Source organism: Protomyctophum parallelum (genome assembly GCF_964188405.1).
Source record: "Protomyctophum parallelum genome assembly, chromosome: 6".
Classification (NCBI taxonomy): Eukaryota; Metazoa; Chordata; class Actinopteri; order Myctophiformes; family Myctophidae; genus Protomyctophum; species Protomyctophum parallelum.
The window spans coordinates 44,888,104-44,908,805 of NC_139701.1; the positions used below are offsets into that span (position 1 = coordinate 44,888,104).

Consider the following 20,702-nt stretch of genomic DNA (forward strand, 5'->3'; position numbering starts at 1 on the left):
GACTCCCCCCCTCCCTCTCTCTCCCTCCCTCTCTCTCCCTCTCTCTCTCTCTCCTCTCTCTCTCTCTCTCTCTCTCTCTCTCTCTCTCTCTCTCTTTCTCTCTCTCTCTCATAATGTTGGTAACTATCTATTCTATCACAGAGTCAGAAAGCTAAAGACAGTTTTCTGGGTCATTTCATGTCATTCTGACTCACCGAGTCACTTCAGTGCTTTAATCAAACCATGGATAGGACCCCCCTCCTTTTTAGGACCCCCCCTTGAAGGACCCCCCATATAGCTCAGTGGCACACTATGTATTGGGCATTTGAGCCACGGACCACCATTTCATGACATTTAGCCTCTTAGACACAACAATATAATATTTTGTTTTCGTTGGATAAGATTTTGTCCACAATTCCACGCTGTATTGATGTTGGTACCATTAGGAGAGATAATAGGCAGACGTTGATCAAAATAACAATTAATACTTTCTCTAATTGTGTATAGACTTCTGGAAAATGAACTAATGCGGATGCTATTTGCTACTAATGCAATGCTTTTTTAACAAAAATGTAACCTCTTGAGAACGTACAGTAGATTAAACCAAATGAACCCGTATTACGGGTTGATTGTCCACAAAAGGACAACTACTGTATATAGGAGACTAAACTATTAGGACATTTGAACACTGATGGTCTCAATGTGAACACTGATGCCTGTCAGTCACAATGTGGGACAGGGTCTCAATGTGAACACTGATGCCTGTCGGTCACAATGTGGGACAGACAGGGTCTCAATGTGAACACTGATGCCTGTCAGTCACAATGTGGGACAGACGGGGTCTCAATGTGAACACTGATGCCTGTCAGTCACAATGTGGGACAGACAGGGTCTCAATGTGAACACTGATGCCTGTCAGTCACAATGTGGGACAGACAGGGTCTCAATGTGAACACTGATGCCTGTCAGTCACAATGTGGGACAGACAGGGTCTCAATGTGAACACTGATGCCTGTCAGTCACAATGTGGGACAGGGTCTCAATGTGAACACTGATGCCTGTCAGTCACAATGTGGGACAGACAGGGTCTCAATGTGAACACTGATGCCTGTCAGTCACAATGTGGGACAGGGTCTCAATGTGAACACTGATGCCTGTCAGTCACAATGTGGGACAGACGGGGTCTCAATTTGAACACTGATGCCTGTCAGTCACAATGTGGGACAGGGTCTCAATGTGAACACTGATGCCTGTCAGTCACAATGTGGGACAGGGTCTCAATCATAGACTGGTCTCAATGTGAACACTGATGCCTGTCAGTCACAATGTGGGACAGACAGGGTCTCAATTTGAACACTGTTTCCTGTCAGTCACAATGTGGGACAGACAGGGTCTCAATTTGAACACTGTTTCCTGTCAGTCACAATGTGGGACAGACAGGGTCTCAATGTGAACACTGATGCCTGTCAGTCACAATGTGGGACAGACAGGGTCTCAATTTGAATACTGATGCCTGTCAGTCACAATGTGGGACAGACAGGGTCTCAATGTGAACACTGATGCCTGTCAGTCACAATGTGGGACAGACAGGGTCTCAATTTGAACACTGATGCCTGTCAGTCACAATGTGGGACAGACAGGGTCTCAATTTGAACACTGATGCCTGTCAGTCACAATGTAGATTGGGAGTGAGTCTGTAGTTCTGACTGTAATGGGAAGTTCATTCCATAGTTTTGGAGCCAGAAGGGAGAAGAGTTTGGGACGTGTGGAGCGTTTTTAGTGAAGGTACCTTTACCTGCGTTGGCTGACCTGAGTACGTGGGACCTTCAGGATGTGTTTTATCTTCTAGGACCTTCAGCATGGGGTCACGTGGAGGTCAACGGGGGGAAGGATTCACAACGTCTCCTTGTGGTTGTTACCTGACATGAGCAGGGAGGGCGCCCCCTGGTGGACACAGAGCGCTACAGCAGACAGACAGTAGGCAGATTTATCATTCATCATTTTATCAGATTTACATTTAGCATCGTATCAGATTTACATTTAGTATTTTATCAGATTTACATTTACAGTGGATTAGAGTGGATTATGCATTAACATGTGTTGTTCTTGTTTACTGTAGTCTCTAACCCTTAAGAGCGTCTGATAAAAAAAACATTGTGAATTAAAGGTGAAGTCAGAGGCCACCATGGAAGCAGAGACAGTGTATTAATGTCTACATTGTGAATTAAAGGTGAGGTCACCATGGAAGCAGAGACGTTGTATTCAGACCTGATCGCCACTCACTACAACTACACAGGAAAGTTCCGCAAGGTGAGCGCCTATAGCCCCTCCCCCTAGCCCCTCCCCCTAGCCCCTCCTATGAACAGCTTTGAGTGTTTGTGTAAACACAGACATTGCATAAACACTTTTTTATTTACTTAAGTAAAAGTAGTATTAATACTGCAATTGAAGAAATACAATTTAAGTAAATGTACCTGGTTACGTCTCCCCGCTGCGTATTGATTGTGTTTTTACCCCTCAACGTCTTCTGACAGACATACTAGGGGTTGGAACATGCAGCAAGCCCAAAAGCCATGGGCGAACATGTACTGTATGTCGGGCATTACAATTACTAAGCTGCCCAGTGAGGGGAGGAGATGGGGGAGGGGAAGGCTTTCCTCCCCCATCCCCTCCCATATTTCTCAGAGATATGGCTGAGGGGTGATTTCACCCAACATCGTCTTAAGGCGGACTATGTGATGTGTGTGTTTAAGGTGGAACCTCAGGACTCGGGTCTTAAGGCGGACTCGGTGGTTTTCATCATGGTGTGCTGTCTGATCGTCATGGAGAACATCCTGGTTCTGTCAACGATCTGGAGGACCAAGAAGTTCCACAAGCCCATGTACTACTTTATAGGTACAGTATATGTACTATTGCCTTACGTTATTATTATCATTACCTATTCTACTTTTTTTTTTTTTTTTTTTTTTTTTTTTAAGATATTTTTTGCGGCTTACGCCTTTTTATTGATTTTTTAAGGGACAGACAGTAGGCTGACAGGAAACGGGAGAGAGATGGGGGGATGACATGCGGTAAAGGCCGTGTCGGGTTCGGGAGTCGAACCCGCGGCACACCGCGACTGGATCACCAGTCCGGTGCCCAGACCGTTACGCTACGGCCTGGGCCCTATTCTACTTTGTTTATTACCATGTACTTATCATGTATGTACTTCATAGGAAACCTGGCGCTGAGCGACCTTCTGGCGGGAGGAGTTTATACCGCTAACATCCTGCTGTCTGGAGCTAATACCTACAGGTAGAGTTAACTACCACTTTAGATACCATACATATTATTATTTATACCATTGATATCCTGCTGTCTGGACTAGTTATAGTTGGCTCGCTTCAGCAGCAGCGAGCCAGCTATAGATATCGAACACAGTATGTTCGTTAACAGTAATTATAATGTAATTAACAGTAATTCTAATGTAATTGACAGGTTAACTCCCACCCAGTGGTTCCTACGTGAAGGCAGTATGTTCGTAGCGCTCGCTGCCTCCGTCTTCAGTCTCCTCGCCATCGCCATCGAACGCCACCTCACCATGCTGAAGATGAAACTACACAACAAGGTTTGATTGGTCAGAAAAACAACGACCGCAGCACCAGGAAGGGGGGGGGGGGGGGGGGGGGGGGCGTGTAACAATGCGTTTTATATATTTGAAAACATGAAACAGGACATTTTATTCTACAGTACATCAACCAGTCAAATAACCAGTCCTGTCAATCAATCACAATGTCTCCAGTCAGTCTCAACCAATCAGATTGTGTCTCTGTGGTCTCCACCAATCAGACTGTGTCTCTGTGGTCTCCACCAATCAGACTGTGTCTCAGTGGTCTCCACCAATCAGACTGTGTCTCTGTGGTCTCCACCAATCAGACTGTGTCTCTGTGGTCTCCACCAATCAGACTGTGTCTCTGTTGTCTCCAGGGCAACACGTGTCGTGTGTTCCTGCTGATCAGCGCCGTGTGGCTCGTGGCCGCCGTGCTCGGAGGGCTGCCTGTGATTGGCTGGAACTGCATCGCCGTGATGTCACGCTGCAGCACGGTGCTTCCTCTCTACCACAAGACCTACATCCTGTTCTGCACCACCGTGTTCAGCGTCATCCTGGCCGCCATCGTGGTGCTCTACGCCCGCATCTACGCCCTGGTCCGCACGCGCAGCCGCAAGCTGGTGCTGCGCAAGGTATACATAACGGTCTACCCGCCCTGGTGAAGACATAGGGCCGCAAGCTGGTGTTACACGCAAGGTACATAACGGTCTACCCGCCCTGGTGAAGACATAGGGCCGCAAGCTGGTGTTATACACAAGGTACGGTCTGTCTGTCTGTCTGTCTGTTTCTGTCTCTGTCTCTGTGTGTGTGTGTGTTTGTGTGTGTGTGTGTGTGTGTTTCAGGTCATTAACAACGGTCGCGGTAGCGGCAGTAACCTGTGTGTGTGCGTGCGTGTTTCTCGGTCGTAGCGGCAGCAGCAGTAACCCCAGCGGTAACCCCAGTAATAAAAGCTGTGTGTGTGTGTGTGTGTGTGTGTGTGTTCCTGCATGTGTCTCAGGTCGTTAACGGTCGTAGCGGTAGCAGCAGTAACCCCGGCGGTAACCCCAGTAATAAGAGCTCAGAGAAGTCCATGGCGTTGCTGAAGACGGTGATCATCGTGCTGAGCTGCTTCATCGCCTGCTGGGCTCCGCTCTTCGTCCTCCTCCTCCTCGACGTGGCCTGTGAGATACGCATGTGCCCCGTCCTGTACAAGGTAGGCCAGGGGTTCCTCAGGCCGTTCCAGGGGGTCCCCACTGTTAGGGGTCCTCCAGGCCGCTCCAGGGCGTATTGTTTGTTTATATGAGTATATATGTGTTTATATATTTGTTTATGTGTTTTAAGGCCGAGTGGTTCCTGGCTCTGGCGGTGCTGAACTCGGCCATGAATCCTCTGATCTACACGCTGACGTCCAACGAGATGCGCCGCGCCTTCCTGCGCACGCTGCTCTGCTGCGTGGCCTGCCTGCGGCCCGCCATGGCCAGATGCACCGCCTCCTCCTCTAGCTCCTCCTCCTCCCGGCCACATGGGGGCGCCGGCGTGGAGTTCAGCCGTAGCAGCAGGTCGGGGGACAACTCGTCCCCGTCACGCCCCAACAAGAAGGACGAGTACAACTCGCCGTCCTCCCGGGACACGGTCGTTTCGGGCAGCGAGTACAACTCTCCGTCCTCCCGGGAGAACATCGTGGTGTCGTCTGCAAACGTCGCAACTTTGTCATCGAAGAAATAAAAGAGACCTTCTGCCGTTTTGTCCGACCCTGATATGACTGATACGTCAAACATGTTCTATAGTTACTGGAACTATACGTTGGAACTATATTATGTTCCTCAGATAAAGGAACTCTAGGTCTTCAGATACAGGAAGTATAATTTGGAACTATACGGTCTTCACATACAGGAACTATAAATTGGAACTATATGGTCTTCACAAACAGGAACTATATGGTCTTCACAAACAGGAACTATATGGTCTTCACATACAGGAACTATATGGTCTTCACAAACAGGAACTATATGGTCTTCACAAACAGGAACTATATGGTCTTCACATACAGGAACTATGAATTGGAACTATATGGTCTTCACAAACAGGAACTATATGGTCTTCACAAACAGGAACTATAAATTGGAACTATATGGTCTTCACAAACAGGAACTATATGGTCTTCACAAACAGGAACTATATGGTCTTCACAAACAGGAACTATATTGTCTTCACAAACAGGAACTATATGGTCTTCACATACAGGAACTATATGGTCTTCACAAACAGGAACTATATGGTCTTCACAAACAGGAACTATATGGTCTTCACATACAGGAACTATATGGTCTTCACATACAGGAACTATAAATTGGAACTATACAGTGTTCACAAACAGGAACTATTAGGTCTTCAGAAACAGGAACTATAATTTGGAACATGGTCTTCACAAACAGGAACTATAAATTGGAACTATAGTGTTCACAAACAGGAACTATTAGGTCTTCAGAAACAGGAACTATAAATTGGAACAACATGGTCTTCACAAACAGGGACTATAAATTGGAACTAAATGGTCTTCACAAACAGGAACTATAAGTTGGAACTTTACGTGAAACTAGTTATTCTACAGTTACTGGAACTATTATGTTCCTCGGTACAGGACTTTTCACATACAGGAAGTATCTTGTAATTTTTATGCCACAATTTTGCAACCCATTTTTTCACCCAGTGTCAATTATCTAATGTAATCCTGGGCGCTAGTACACTTCCTCTGCCAACCTCGGGAGAGCAACGGACTGACCTCATGCTTCCTTCTATGCATGAGGAGTCCAAGCTGCTTCTTTTCACCTGAGAGGGGGGGGGGAGTTTCCCCAGCCGGACGTAGCGCGTGGAAGGAACACGTTATTCCGACCAGTTCCTTTCCCCTACATCAGGCGCCCCGGCTGGCCAGGGGGAGGCAGTATAGAGACCAGTTCCTTTCCCCTCCATCAGGCGCCCCGGCTGGCCAGGGGGAGGCAGTTTAGAGACCAGTTCCTTTCCCCTCCATCAGGCGCCCCGGCTGGCCAGGGGGAGGCGGTATAGAGACCAGTTCCTTTCCCCTCCATCAGGCGCCCCGGCTGGCCAGGGGGAGGCAGTATAGAGACCAGTTCCTTTCCCCTCCATCAGGCGCCCCGGCTGGCCAGGGGGAGGCAGTATAGAGACCAGTTCCCCGGCTGGCCAGAGGAAGGCAGTATAGATACAGGAACTAGAAGTGAAACCGTGACATCAATTTTTTTACGTCCACTGTACGGTGGGAGGAGAGTGCGTGCGTGCGTGCGTGCGCAGTAAATGGTTGTAAGGGAACTTCTCTCACCTGACAATGTATGAACCAATAGGAGCTCTGCGTAGGAGGGACACAAAGCAGCCAATGTCAACAGAGCACTGGTCCACAGAGGACCAATCAGAGCACTGGACGACAGTGGACCAATCAGATTGGACCATCAATCTCCCACCTGGTCATTAAGACTTAAAGATGAGGTCACTTCCTGTATTGCGATGTCACTGCATCGTGGCGTATTTCTGAGCGGAACAAGGATGAGAAGGCGGGACTTGAACGTGGGGAGCAATTTGATTGGAGCGTTGAAAAACAGGAAGGACAGAATTACAGTGGAATGATCGGCCGGTGGTTTCTGTGATATTATTGGTTAGTTTGATCAGTTCGGTCTTAGCCAATCACACGCTGTTGTAGGAACAAGAACGTGGTAATAATATTTTTTCTTTCTTTTGTTTTTTTTGTAATATATTGTTACTGTAGTTACTGTAGTCACAATATGAGATCTAAGGGGTTAATATATTGTTACTGTAGTTACTGTAGTCACAATATGAGATCTAAAGGGTTAATATATTGTTACTGTAGGAACAATATGAGATCTAAAGGGTTAAAACATGTGTTAAGGTTTTAAGTGTCATCACTTTGTTAGATAGATGGTTTACTGACCTGCTAAAGCCGACCCGATTGGCCGAGACGACTACAGGTGTGGCGCTTATGTGAAACCTGATTGGCCGATACGACTAGAGGCGTGGCGCTTATGTGAAACCTGATTGGCCGATACGACTAGAGGTGTGGCGCCCTTAGAGGGCCCTTAGAGAGCTTAAGTCAGGCCCGGCTCCATCCATGAAATGACTGAGATATTGTTAAGATAAACTGAGGGGGCACTTTGATAAATAAACTGCGGGTGCATGCCACGCCCCCTCCCCCTTATGGTGACACACCCCCTCTGCCCCCCCCCCCCCCCCTTCTGTGGTTCCACGCCCCCTCTGCACCCCCCCCCCCTGTGGTGCCAATTAATTAAAGTGTAAATTTGTGTGTTCTGTAAATAATTATCCTACTGATGACATCACTAATATGTACATAATCCCAGTGATGACATCACTAATTATGTAACAGCGTCAACGTTTACTTATACTTGCTTCTTAATGTTCCTCCACCCATCACGACCGAGCCACGCCCCACGAGTAGGGATGGAGCTCGATAACAGAAAGTACCCGGTATCGATAAGCTTTGGGTTTATCGAGTACCCGGTATCGATAAGCTTTGGGTTTATCGAGTACCCGGTATCAATAAGCTTTGGGTTTATCGAGTACCCGGTATCAATAAGCTTTGGGCTCATCCAGTACCCGGTATCAATAAGCTTTGGGTTTATCCAGTACCCGAATCAATAAGCTTTGGGCTCATCCAGTGCCCGGTATCACTAAGCTTTGGGTTTATCCAGTACCCGGTATCAATAAGCTTTGGGCTCATCCAGTGCCCGGTATCACTAAGCTTTGGGCTTATCCAGTACCCGGTATCAATAAGCTTTGGGCTCATCCAGTACCCGGTATCGATAAGCTTTGGGCTCATCCAGTACCCGGTATCAATAAGCTTTGGGCTCATCCAGTACCCGGTATCAATAAGCTTTGGGCTTATCCAGTACCCGGTATCAATAAGCTTTGGGCTCATCCAGTACCCGGTATCGATAAGCTTTGGGCGTATCAAGCCTGTTATGACGTCATGTTTAAACAGACAAGAGGCGATCAATAAATAAATAAATGTAATCATCCACGCTGGCACAAACATGTCATTCTAAAAGTGTATTGATACCTGCTAACCAGCGCTGTCCGGGAAAACATTACGCTATAGAAAACATTACGCTAGTCCCTATCGGCGTTTCAGAAAGTATTTATTTAAAGACATTAAAGCCTCGGACAGAGTAGTAGTCAACGTGTCCAGGAAGCCATTTTTGTGGAGGGGGATGGAAACTATTTAAATTCATATCATGATGTTCTTTCTGTGGTCTGACCGCTGTGGGGGGGGGGGGGGGGGGGGGGTCTGACCACTAACTGCAGGTTTCTCTGCTTTCCTTCCCCAGTTTACAGAACATCTACATCTACAAGCTCACTGTAACGATCTACAAGCTCACTGTAACGATCTACAAGCTCACTGTAACGATCTACAAGCTCACTGTAACGATCTACAAGCTCACAGCGCATTGTAACGTCATGCGTTGTGATCTACAAGCTCACAGCGCATTGTAACGTCATGATCTACAAGCTCACAGCGCATTGTAACGTCATGCGTTGTGATCTACAAGCTCACAGCGCATTGTAACGTCATGCGTTGTGATCTACAAGCTCACAGCGCATTGTAACGTCATGCGTTGTGATCTACAAGCTCACAGCGCATTGTAACGTCATGCGTTGTGATCTACAAGCTCACAGCGCATTGTAACGTCATGCGTTGTGATCTACAAGCTCACAGCGCATTGTAACGTCATGCGTTGTGATCTACAAGCTCACTGTAACGCATTGTAACGTCATGCGTTGTGATCTACAAGCTCACTGTAACGCATTGTAACGTCATGCGTTGTGATCTACAAGCTCACAGCGCATTGTAACGTCATGCGTTGTGATCTACAAGCTCACTGTAACGCATTGTAACGTCATGCGTTGTGATCTACAAGCTCACAGCGCATTGTAACGTCATGCGTTGTGATCTACAAGCTCACAGCGCATTGTAACGTCATGCGTTGTGAGCTTGTAGATCAGCTATCTTAGCTCCTGTATAGGCTATAGAAGCCGTACCTTAGTGTTTACAGAGAGAGGTTGCTGGTTGAACTCCCAGCTCTGGTCAAAGTGTCCTTGAGCAAGATACTGATTAACTCAATTTATTGGATATATTTCTACCAGATCTACAAGCTCACAACGTGTTGTGACGCGACGCACTGTGAGCTTGCAGATCGGCTGTGTTCCACTATAGCTGATGTATTTTGGGTTCAAAGTGGTTGCATCGATTTAGCCGAGGACCACCTAGAACCTCCCCAGGGACCTCTGGGGGTCCATGGACCACCTGGAACCTCCCCAGGGACCTCTGGGGGTCCCCGGACCACCTAGAACCTCCCCAGGGACCTCTGGGGGTCCCCGGAACTCTCCTGGAGAACTTCCGACTTTGACGAAAAAAAGAAAAAAAAAACTGATTCATGTAACTTTACCAAAATGTCGCCCCCTTCAGTCCTGGAGTCGTGTGTGCACCGTAACCTCTGTGAATATGATTTTACAGTGTTTGTTTCTGCTAGAATCTTTAATAAATGTTGCAATAGTCAAATTTAAATAAAGATGTGTTTGTCACTTTATTTCATTAAATCTGTTAATCATAGTCAAATGAATAAAGATGAGTTATTTCTACTCTGCACATAATTATAATAACACTTTATTTAATGAACCTACCGTAGTCTATATGGTAAATATTAACAGTATTTAATTAACATTCTATATGGTAAATATATTATAACACTTTATTTAATTAACCTAGTCTATACGGTAAAAAATAACACTATTTAATTAACATATTCTATATGGTAAACATGAATAATAATAACACTATTTAATTAATATATTATATATGGTAAACATGAACACTTATTTAATTAACATATTCTATCATTGTAAACATGAATAATAATAATAACACTATTTAATTAACATTCTATATGGAAAACATGAATAATAATAACACTAATTAATTAACATATTCTATATGGTAAACATGAATAATAACACTATTTAATTAACATATTCTATATGGTAAACATGAATAATAATAACACTATTTAATTAACATATTCTATATGGTAAACATGAATAAAGAAGTGTTACTTTGATTCACTCTTTATATTTAATTACATCTATTAATCACAAACACTAAAGTCAGTGAAATGTTAATTAGCCCTGAAGAATAAACATCTGTATTTATGACTATATAAACATACTTATATGTTTATTAGGACTATAAAGGTTTATAATGAATCATAATGATTAAGGTGCTCTATCTATTTCAATATAATGGTTAGGTTTATCACACACACACACACACACACACACACACACACACACACACACACACACACATACACGCGCTGCAGTGCTGCCGCCCCCTGGTGCATGGAAGTGGAGCCACAGGCCCGGGAAAGCTTGAATTATCCTCTTTCAATCTGCAAAGTGTTTGTTTCATAAGCATTCACCGTAGACATGTTATAACATGTTATGCATATAATAAGCTAAGCGTAGACCAGGGGTGAGCAACTTTGACGATGGAGAGCGCCACTATAGTTCCACACTCACTCCAGAGGGCCACTATAGTTCCACACTCACTTCAGAGGGTCACTATAGTTCCACACTCACTCCAGAGGGCCACTATAGTTCCACACTCACTCCAGAGGGCCACTATATTTCCACACTCACTCCAGAGGGACACTATAGTTCCACACTCACTCCAGAGGGCCACTAGAGTTCCACACTCACTCCAGAGGGTCACTATAGTTCCACACTCACTCCAGAGGGCCACTATATTTCCACACTCACACCAGAGGGCCACTATAGTTCCACACTCACTCCAGAGGGCCACTATAGTTCCACACTCACTCCAGAGGGCCACTATAGTTCCACACTCACTCCAGAGGGTCACTATAGTTCCACACTCACTCCAGAGGGCCACTATAGTTCCACACTCACTCCAGAGGGCCACTATAGTTCCACACTCACTCCAGAGGGCCACTATAGTTCCACACTCACTCCAGAGGGCCGCTATAGTTCCACACTCACTCCAGAGGGACGCTATAGTTCCACACTCACTCCAGAGGGACGCTATAGTTCACTCACTCCAGAGGGCCACTATAGTTCCACACTCACTCCAGAGGGCCACTATATTTCCACACTCACTCCAGAGGGACACTATAGTTCCACACTCACTCCAGAGGGCCACTACAGTTCCACACTCACTGCAGAGGGCCACTATAGTTCCACACTCACTGCAGAGGGCCACTATAGTTCCACACTCACTCCAGAGGGCCACTATAGTTCCACACTCACTCCAGAGGGCCACTATAGTTCCACACTCACTCCAGAGGGCCACTATAGTTCCACACTCACTCCAGAGGGCCACTATAGTTCCACACTCACATTAAGTGAAGGTGGGGGCCGCATGTGGCCCCTGGGGGCCACCAGTCGCCCATATATGGCCTATTACTTGCTCAGCGGGTATAGATGGTTTTAGACATGTTATAAAATGTATAATAAGCTAAGTCTAGACCTAGTTATAAAATGTATAATAAGCTAAGTCTAGACCTAGTTATAAAATGTATAATAAGCGAAGTCTAGACCTTGTTATAATATGTTATATAGTAAGCCAAGTCTACATCTTGCTCAGATGGTATAGTTGGTTTTAGACAGACGTCTAAGCCGACTACTGATCAGTGGGTAGATTTTATTTGCGTTAACAAAGCAAAACATAAAAATTAAACTTCACAGAAAAACAAAAATAAAAAAACAAACATATATGATTCGTCTCTAGCGGATAGCTGTACCGTTTCCCTTAATAAATGTACGGTATTAAAAATGTATTCACTAATTCCACATGTTGCTCTTCATATTATTAAGGATAATATTCTGTAATTAATTATCTAAATGATTTAATTTAACAAGTATACAGGCATCTTATGGTAAATGATATTCATCTTCATGTTATGATAAAGTTTTTTTCACACAATAGTAAAAAAAAAAAAAACAGACACGTAGTAAGTGAGTGCAGCAGGGAGGGGGCGATCTCTTCACTGTGAAGTGAATAGACCCCTAGCCTGAACCAGAAGCAGAAACCAATGGTTGCTGGAGTATACCATTCTAACGGACTGCCAAAGTTATTTCCACAGAGTCGGCACACGTTGGTTTTTATCTTAGACGGTGTGGTGGGTTATTCAGCCATTCTCCTCATTTTCCTGAATTTCCTCGCATAGCCTGGTTTGAAGTTCCACTGGTAATGATTTCCTCACGGTGTTATTTTGAGGGGTGCACACACCGCTCAGAGCCCTGACGTCACGTCACGGTGTTATTTGGAGGGGTGCACACACCGCTCAGAGCCCTGACGTCACGTCACGGTGTTATTTTGAGGGGTGCACACACCGCTCAGAGCCCTGACGTCACGTCATTTGGAGCGACGCCTACGCGGAAGGGTGGACTCCCACTTTTAGACCAGTGCAGCCCCGCATGCGTAAATCCAGGCTTTCATTTTTCGCGCAGACGAAATGAAAGCCTGGGTATCGAGGCTAATAGACCCCCAGGGGTCCTTGAGGGAGTTCCAGGGGGTCCCCATGCAGCTAAATGATAGTTAGGAACCAAATGGACCCTGAGGGGTCTGTAACTCTGAGAGTGAACAAATGGGACACTCTCAGAGTTAAATTAACATTGATTTTACAATATTATAAATTGGGGGTCCCAGAGATAGAAATGCCATTAAATGGGGGGTCCGTATAGACTAATGCATGTCAAACTGGGGGTCTTTGTAATTAAACGGATTGAGAATCATTGCTAGAGCCGTACGAATCTTCTCTTATGGGGGTCCCTGGCTTGTCTCTTCAAATGGGGGTCCGTGGGGCTAATTAGTGTCCATTTGGGGGTCCTTGTCATGAAATAAATTTGGGAACCACTGGTTTATAGCCTATTAGATATTATTTGTTTTACAGCAAAGTCACAGAAAAAAACAATAAGACATTTGGCATTAGGCCTACATAAAAGAAAGTACCTGCATCAGTGTGAAGGGGCGGGGTTTAAAGTGAAGGGGCGGGTTTAGAGTGAAGGGGTGGGGTTTAGACCAATAGGGCGGGGCTTAGTGTTAGGGGTGGGGTTTGTAGTTGGAAAAAAAAAACAACCTTAAACTGATTTTTTTCACTGTGTTTCAGTTTGCGGTTCAGATAAATGTCACTTCATAGATTAGTTGAAAAATTAAAATGGATGATTATATTCTGTATATATGTTTTCTGTATATCTATAGTTTCCCCCGCGATCCGACTACGGATAAGCGGTTGAATATGGACGGATATTCTGTGTTTTCAAACACGGCAGCGACTGGCAATTAAGTAGAAAGAAAATGTCAGTTAATTATACTGACATTGTAAGTTGCCCTGAAAAATGAAGTCCTTGAGAAACTGCAGTGTGTGTGTGCGCGCGCACGTGCCTAGCTTGCTTCTATTTACACCATTAAGAGTTACATGAGGGTTTAAAGCAGCACTTATCAAAGGTTAGCTAGCAGAACGTTTCCTCTTTAGCCGATATATACGATTATTATTATTTGATTTAAATCTCTGCTACGTAGAAAGAGATTATTATAATTTGATTTAAATCTCTGCTACGTAGAAAGAGATGATTACAATTTGATTTAAATCTCTGCTAGAAAGAGTCCCGACAAAAAATAAAACGAAAACAGTAAACAAAGCGTTCATTGAGAGAGTTGAGAATTTGAGATACCTGAAATTTCCTGTTGATTTTTTCAGCCTTGTTTTTTCTCCATCAACTCTGTGTTCATGTCAGAGGAAACCGCCCAGAAGACCCAGACGCCATCATTAACCCATCTGGGCAGGAACCCCCTTAAGCTATTGAAAAATAGCAGATCTACAAGCTCATAATGCATGCAGCACTACGTGCTTGTAGAAAATATGGTGCAAATCTTTGAATACATATTCTTTCAGAGCGAACGTTTTCAACTCAAATCTTTGCTTCTGAGGGGGGCTGCCAATTACATAATACAGTAGTGGGAGTTCTTGATGAAATATAGTTTGAGAACCACTGATATATTATCTAAAGCTAACTAGAGCTAAAGCTAACTGGAGCGCAAGTTTTTCCGAAGACGATTCCTGTTTGACGCGAACGCAGAGTTGAATCTCTAAAGCCCCGCCCACTGAAAAGCCTGTCGGCCAATCAGTAAGCTAGAGCTAGCTGGCTTAAATTTGCATATAGGACCGTTTGTTCATACACTGTAAAAAAAAAAATACAAATAGGATAAAAGTACCATTCACAGCACTGTAAAAAAATGAAACAATGTAACAGATAAAACCATCAGTTCAACATTTTAGCTTTTATGTTCTTATACACTTTGTTTAAATATGTAGTTTTATATACAGACGGAGACGCAGTCATGGGAACCACTTCCTGTGAAGCACAGTAACCACTTCCTGTGAAGCACAGTAACCAGGGACGGAATTCCAAAACCAAAAACCCAAAAGATCTGATAACAGTTTATCCAGTACCCGGTATCGATAAGCTTTGGGCTTATCCAGTACCCGGTATCGATAAGCTTTGGGCTTATCCAGTACCCGGTATCGATAAGCTTTGGGCTTATCCAGTACCCGGTATCGATAAGCTTTGGGCTTATCCAGTACCCGGTATCGATAAGCTTTGGGCTTATCCAGTACCCGGTATCGATAAGCTTTGGGCTTATCCAGTACCCGGTATCGATAAGCTTTGGGCTTATCCAGTACCCGGTATCGATAAGCTTTGAGCTTATCCAGTACCCGGTATCGATAAGCTTTGGGCTTATCCAGTACCCGGTATCGATAAGCTTTGGGCTTATCCAGTACCCGGTATCGATAAGCTTTGGGCTTATCCAGTACCCGGTATCGATAAGCTTTGGGCTTATCCAGTACCCGGTATCGATAAGCTTTGGGCTTATCCAGTACCCGGTATCGATAAGCTTTGGGCTTATCCAGTACCCGGTATCGATAAGCTTTAGGCTTATCGAGTACCCGGTATCAATAAGCTTTGGGCTTATCGACTACCCGGTATCGATAAGCTTTGGGCTTATCCAGTACCCGGTATCAATAAGCTTTGGGCTTATCGAGTACCCGGTATCAATACTGGATACTGGTACTGGATACCCGGTATCAATAAGCTTTGGGCTTATCGAGCCTGTTATGGAGCACAGCGGTCCATGACGTCATGTTTAAAGAATCAAAACAAGAGGCGATCAATAAATAAATGTAATCATCCACGCTGGCACAAACATGTGGGTCTAAAAGTGTATTGATAACTGAAAACCAGCGGGGGAAACTAAATTACGCGTTTAAAGTGACGGAACACACATTAACCAGTTAACGGTTTCTTTGATATTATTTTATCGGTAAACTTCGGTCAATCGCCTTCTGAAAGACGGGAGTCTTTCCACAAAATAATGCTCGATAGTGGTCTGGATAAGAACCCGGCTCGATCAATAAGCCTGATCGATAAGATGCTCATTATCAATAAACATTAACCCATTCTGAGCGGGAACCCATTTTGGTGTTAGCATCATGTTATGCTTTAGCTATTGAAAAATAGCAGATCTACAAGCTCATAGCGCGCCACCGAGTGGCGCGCTATGAGCTTGTAGGTCTGCTATTTTTGAAAAATCGAAGAACGACTGACATTTTTAGAATCTGATCTCAGGTCAGAATGGGTTCATCAGACCAGTGTGTCCAGTGGAAACCTCGCATGAATCTGAACTCAGGTCAGAATGGGTTAAGGAGCTCCTGGCCTGGGCCTTGGCTCAGCGGTCCAGGCACCATGGCTGTGCCGCGGGTTCGAGTCCCGATCCCGACGGCCTTTACTGCATGTCACTCCCCCCCCCCATCTCTCTCCCCGTTTCCTGTCAGCCTCCATAAAAAAAAGGCGAAAGCCACTAAAAAACCATTAAAAAATAAAAAATAAAAAAACATTAAGGAGCTCCATCCCTAACAGTAACTAAGTACATTTACTCCAAGTACATGTACTCGGATACTGTGTTTAAGTACATGTACTTGGATACTGTGTTTAAGTGCATGTTTTGGAGTATCCATACTTTATACTCGAGTATTCCCTCCTTATTTTGGAAGCTTATGACTTTCTCTCTAGGAAGAGAACTCACTTTTTTTTGATTATCGATTTTAAGTACATTTAAAAGCATGTACTTTTTGGAGTATTTGGTAGTTTTTACTCCGCTAAAAATATCAGTACTTTTACTCTGAAGTACTGTGCTGCACCACCCCATGAGTATGAGTACTTTTACTCTGAAGTACTGTGCTGCACCAACACTACTAAGACACTTTGTTGTTGTTTGTTTCCTGTCATTCGTCACCGGTCCATATATGGAGATATGGAGCTTTTTCATAGTTTAGTTTAACGATAATAAAACAAACAGATCGTCTTTAAACCGTCTCTTTAAGTGCTTGAAGTTGTTTTGGCTGCTAAAGGTCGTTTAAAAGGTCACGACCTTTCGACCTCTGGGCCACGCCCCCCCTGTTCCGTCGCTTTCCAGGAAGTGACGCCACGCGTCCAAATATGGTCCGTGACAGCTTCCTGTGTTTGTCCAATCACATCGTGTCTCTCTCATGTCTGTCGTCCATTCATATTCCGTCACTCGTGCGTCCGTCACAAAACGCGGCGCCCAATGGGAACAGCCGGACGCAGTGTGGCGCCCAATGAGAACGCCCGGACGCAGCGTGGCGCCCAATGAGAAGTGTCCAGAAAACACGACGAAGTTCACCTGGCTATAAAAAAATATCCAGATAGGATAAACGCAAAGACGTACATTGTGTAACGGTAAATGCTCCGAGCGTCGCATTCGACCAATCAGAGAGTGCCGATCATCTGAGTGTTGCATTCGACCAATCGGAGTGGAGATTATCTGAGTGTTGCTGTATTGCGTAGTGATATGCGAGGTATAAACTGTGTGTGTGCGTGCGTGTGTGTGCGCGTAGTGATATGTGCGTAGAGGTATAACTGCGTTGTGTGTGTAGCTTATATCTGACGGTGCATTTTAACAGCGGGCGACACCGTTGTTCGCCCGCTGTTAAAAACGTATAGGGTGAGGTTACATTGTGTCAAGTGATTGTAGTTTGTTCCTGTGTGTGTGTGTGTGTGTGTGTGAGTGTGTGTGTGTCGGCATCGATCTCGTTAATATAAAACAAATCATTTATTTACACGCTAAGCCGTCTGTCTGCTCTGGGTTTTCTGTGCCAACTAAAGAGTTTTCCTCTTGTTTTTGTCAAACCCCTTAAACGAGTGGTTTTAAACCCTTTTCACATCGAGGTCCGTTATGTATTCTGCAACGGGCCGACATCATACCGGACCGATACCAGACCGATACCACGGAAGGTCCGTCCGACAGATACCAGACCGATGCCACGGGCCGACATCATACCGGACCGATACCAGACCGATACCACGGACGGACATCAAAGTCATTTGAAACAGAACGACATCAAAGTCATTTGAAACAGACCGACATCAAAGCAATTTGAAACAGACTGACATCAAAGCCATTTGAGGACATTTAGTCTCTCAGACTAAAGACTTTATAGGCATTTTTTTTGTTGTCGTTGGATAAGATTTTGTCCTCAGGCAAACGTTGATCAAAATAACAATTCTTCTACATTCTCTAATTGTGTAGACTTCTGGTACATTCTGGGCGGGAACCCCTAAATGGGTAAAGTAATGCAGATGTTTAACGATAATTAAAAATCTGGGGGAAAGCTTCCGCTGGAAATAGCTGAAAATAAAAATAAAAAGACACGAGCACAGACAGAGCCCTGAGGAACTCCTCGTTCAGCGCTTAAAGGGTTAAGGAGCTGCTGAGGTGGGCGTGGCACTCTTAACGAGCAGACAGACGGGAGCTGGCTGCTGATTGGCTGTCTGATTGATCACAGATTGTCTCGAGGCAAAGATAACAATAAGATAGATTTATATTATATATTAATAACAATAAGGATACTGCATTGTTTGGTTTGTGAGGTTGTTGTCGGAGTATGTGTGGTTTGTTCGTTCGTTCGTTCTTTCAGTAAAACATTCTCAGTTTCCGATGCGTCGCGTTGTTCCGAAGCTCGCTCGCCATTGTCACCGTTTAGCGTCATTTTACGCCAGGGTTCCCCAATTAATTTTCCTCAAGGGCCATATTTTGACTAGGGTACCAGGCTGGGGGCCGAGCCGGCACGCGTGAGGTCGAGGTCTTGCCCTGAAAATTAATTTTCAGGGCAAAAGACCCCATTTGAAAAGGACCCCCAGTTTGACATGCAGAGGCTACTGACCCCCATTTAAAGCCATTTATATCTGGGACCCCACCCCCAAAAAAATAAAAAATAAAAAAACGTTTTTTTTCTTCTTCCGCGGGCCACAAGGTGGCGCTCAGCAGGCCGCAGATGGCCCGCGGGCCGCTAATTGGGGAACCCTGTTTTACGCCATATGCTGCCCCCTGCTGGACACAGAGCCAACCGCAGACTGCCGAGCCGGGCGGCGATCTTAGAGGCTAAATAAATAGCGTCAATGCTAGCGAGCAAAAATGTAGCCATCCTTGCTCTAGAAAGCGACAATGTTTCCATCTAGACCACCGGATAATCAGCAAAGACCTCCGAACAAACATTGCGCGTTTTATCCAAACCATGGAGAGCTCCGTAGATTAGGAGTTATTCAGCTTTTTAATCAGCCTGTATAATGGGAGGTGGACGGCAGCTCCACCCCCCCCCCCCCCCCCCCCGCCCCAAAAAAATATATAGAAATCAGCGATCCGGTTTGATATCAATAATAAAGCTTATCAGACGGAACATTATGCCGATGTATTCCAACCGGCGGAACCTTCCGTCAGAAGCAGTACGTTTGTTAAGAGGAGTCTGTATCGTGTGAAACACGCCGCGGACCGCAAGGTTGAAGAAGACGAGACGAACGGCGTCAGAAGTGGACGTCGACTCGAGCAAGTCGAGCGACGTCCGTCGAATTGGCCGTGGGAGTCGGACGACCACAACATACGACACGTCGGGGGTGAGAATGCAGACGTAGTTTTTTAGTTACCTGTAGAACATTAAGAGCTTATCAGTTTTAAGAGTTTAAACATTTGTATCAGTTTTAAAAACGTGTTTTTTTCCATCAGTCCTTTTTCGTGTGGTTTTGAAGGTAGGTGTGGTTTTTTAAATCACTGTTTGTTTGTATGTTTGCATTGATTGTGTAGCTTTGATGTGAGGAGAGGGACTCACGTCCTCCTGTCCCCCTAAGGAGACCCTAAGGGCCATAAGGAGACCCTACGGAGACCCCTAAGGGCCATAAGGAGATCCCTAAGGGCCCTAAGAGACCCCATAATGGCCCTAAGGAGACCCCTAAGAGACCCCTAAGGGCCCTAAGAGACCCCTAAGGGCCATAAGGAGACCCTACGGAGACCCCTAAGGGCCATAAGGAGATCCCTAAGGGCCCTAAGAGACCCCTAATGGCCCTAAGGAGACCCCTAAGGGCCCTAAGAGACCCCTAAGGGCCCTAAGAGACCCCTAAGGGCGAGTCTGAAGTCACGCGTACATGTCGGCTAGCGCTGAAGTCACCCGTACATGTCGGCTAGCGCTGAAGTCACGCGTACATGTCGGCTAGCGCTGAAGTCACGCGTACATGTCGGCTAGCGCTGAAGTCACGCGTACATGTCGGCTAGCGCTGAAGTCACGCGTACATGTCGTTGAAGGTCCTTGACGTGAATCCCGTTGTGGGGAACGGACGGAGGTATCTTGTGTTTCTTTGTGTTTCTGAACCTGTTGTTGTTTATTTGTGTAGTCGAGGTTTGGAGAACAGTTTGTATAGTTAGTTTATGTATAGTTATGTATAACTATACAGTTTGTATAGTTAGTATTTGGAAGTCGGCTTGTCGTGTCTCCTCCAAACTCCCGCCTGTTTTCTCGGCCTCGCGGCCGACACGTTGAAACTGGGATGAATGAATGTCGAGGAAATACCGCTGGAGTGCCGAAGTGATTTCGGGCACCGAAGAGCCGACTCCAGGACGGTTAAATGGACCAATCGGTGTGGTCCGTTAGAAGGAGGAGACCTCCCTCTGCTCTCCTCCAGCAGTTACGCA

The 20,702-nt window shown here is 45.4% G+C and overlaps 1 protein-coding gene across 2 annotated transcripts in view; it reads left to right on the plus strand.

Annotated features, from left to right (window-relative positions):
* s1pr1 (sphingosine-1-phosphate receptor 1) overlaps positions 1-7,750 on the plus strand; it is an 8,420-nt gene extending 670 nt beyond the window's left edge. Inside the window, exons 2-12 of one of the 2 annotated variants that reach the window (XM_083767165.1) lie at positions 1,829-1,956; positions 2,210-2,289; positions 2,733-2,874; positions 3,195-3,273; positions 3,457-3,586; positions 3,946-4,200; positions 4,566-4,760; positions 4,889-5,705; positions 6,126-7,302; positions 7,351-7,542; positions 7,586-7,750. In XM_083767165.1, the coding sequence (XP_083623291.1) occupies positions 2,221-2,289; positions 2,733-2,874; positions 3,195-3,273; positions 3,457-3,586; positions 3,946-4,200; positions 4,566-4,760; positions 4,889-5,272 (1,254 nt within the window). In that variant the 5' untranslated portion in view covers positions 1,829-1,956; positions 2,210-2,220 and the 3' untranslated portion in view covers positions 5,273-5,705; positions 6,126-7,302; positions 7,351-7,542; positions 7,586-7,750. Of the gene's footprint in view, positions 1-1,828; positions 1,957-2,209; positions 2,290-2,732; positions 2,875-3,194; positions 3,274-3,456; positions 3,587-3,945; positions 4,201-4,565; positions 4,761-4,888; positions 5,706-6,125; positions 7,543-7,585 lie in introns of both variants that reach the window. The other variant, XM_083767164.1, reaches the window with a different exon arrangement.
* Positions 7,751-20,702: the final 12,952 nt, after the last annotated feature.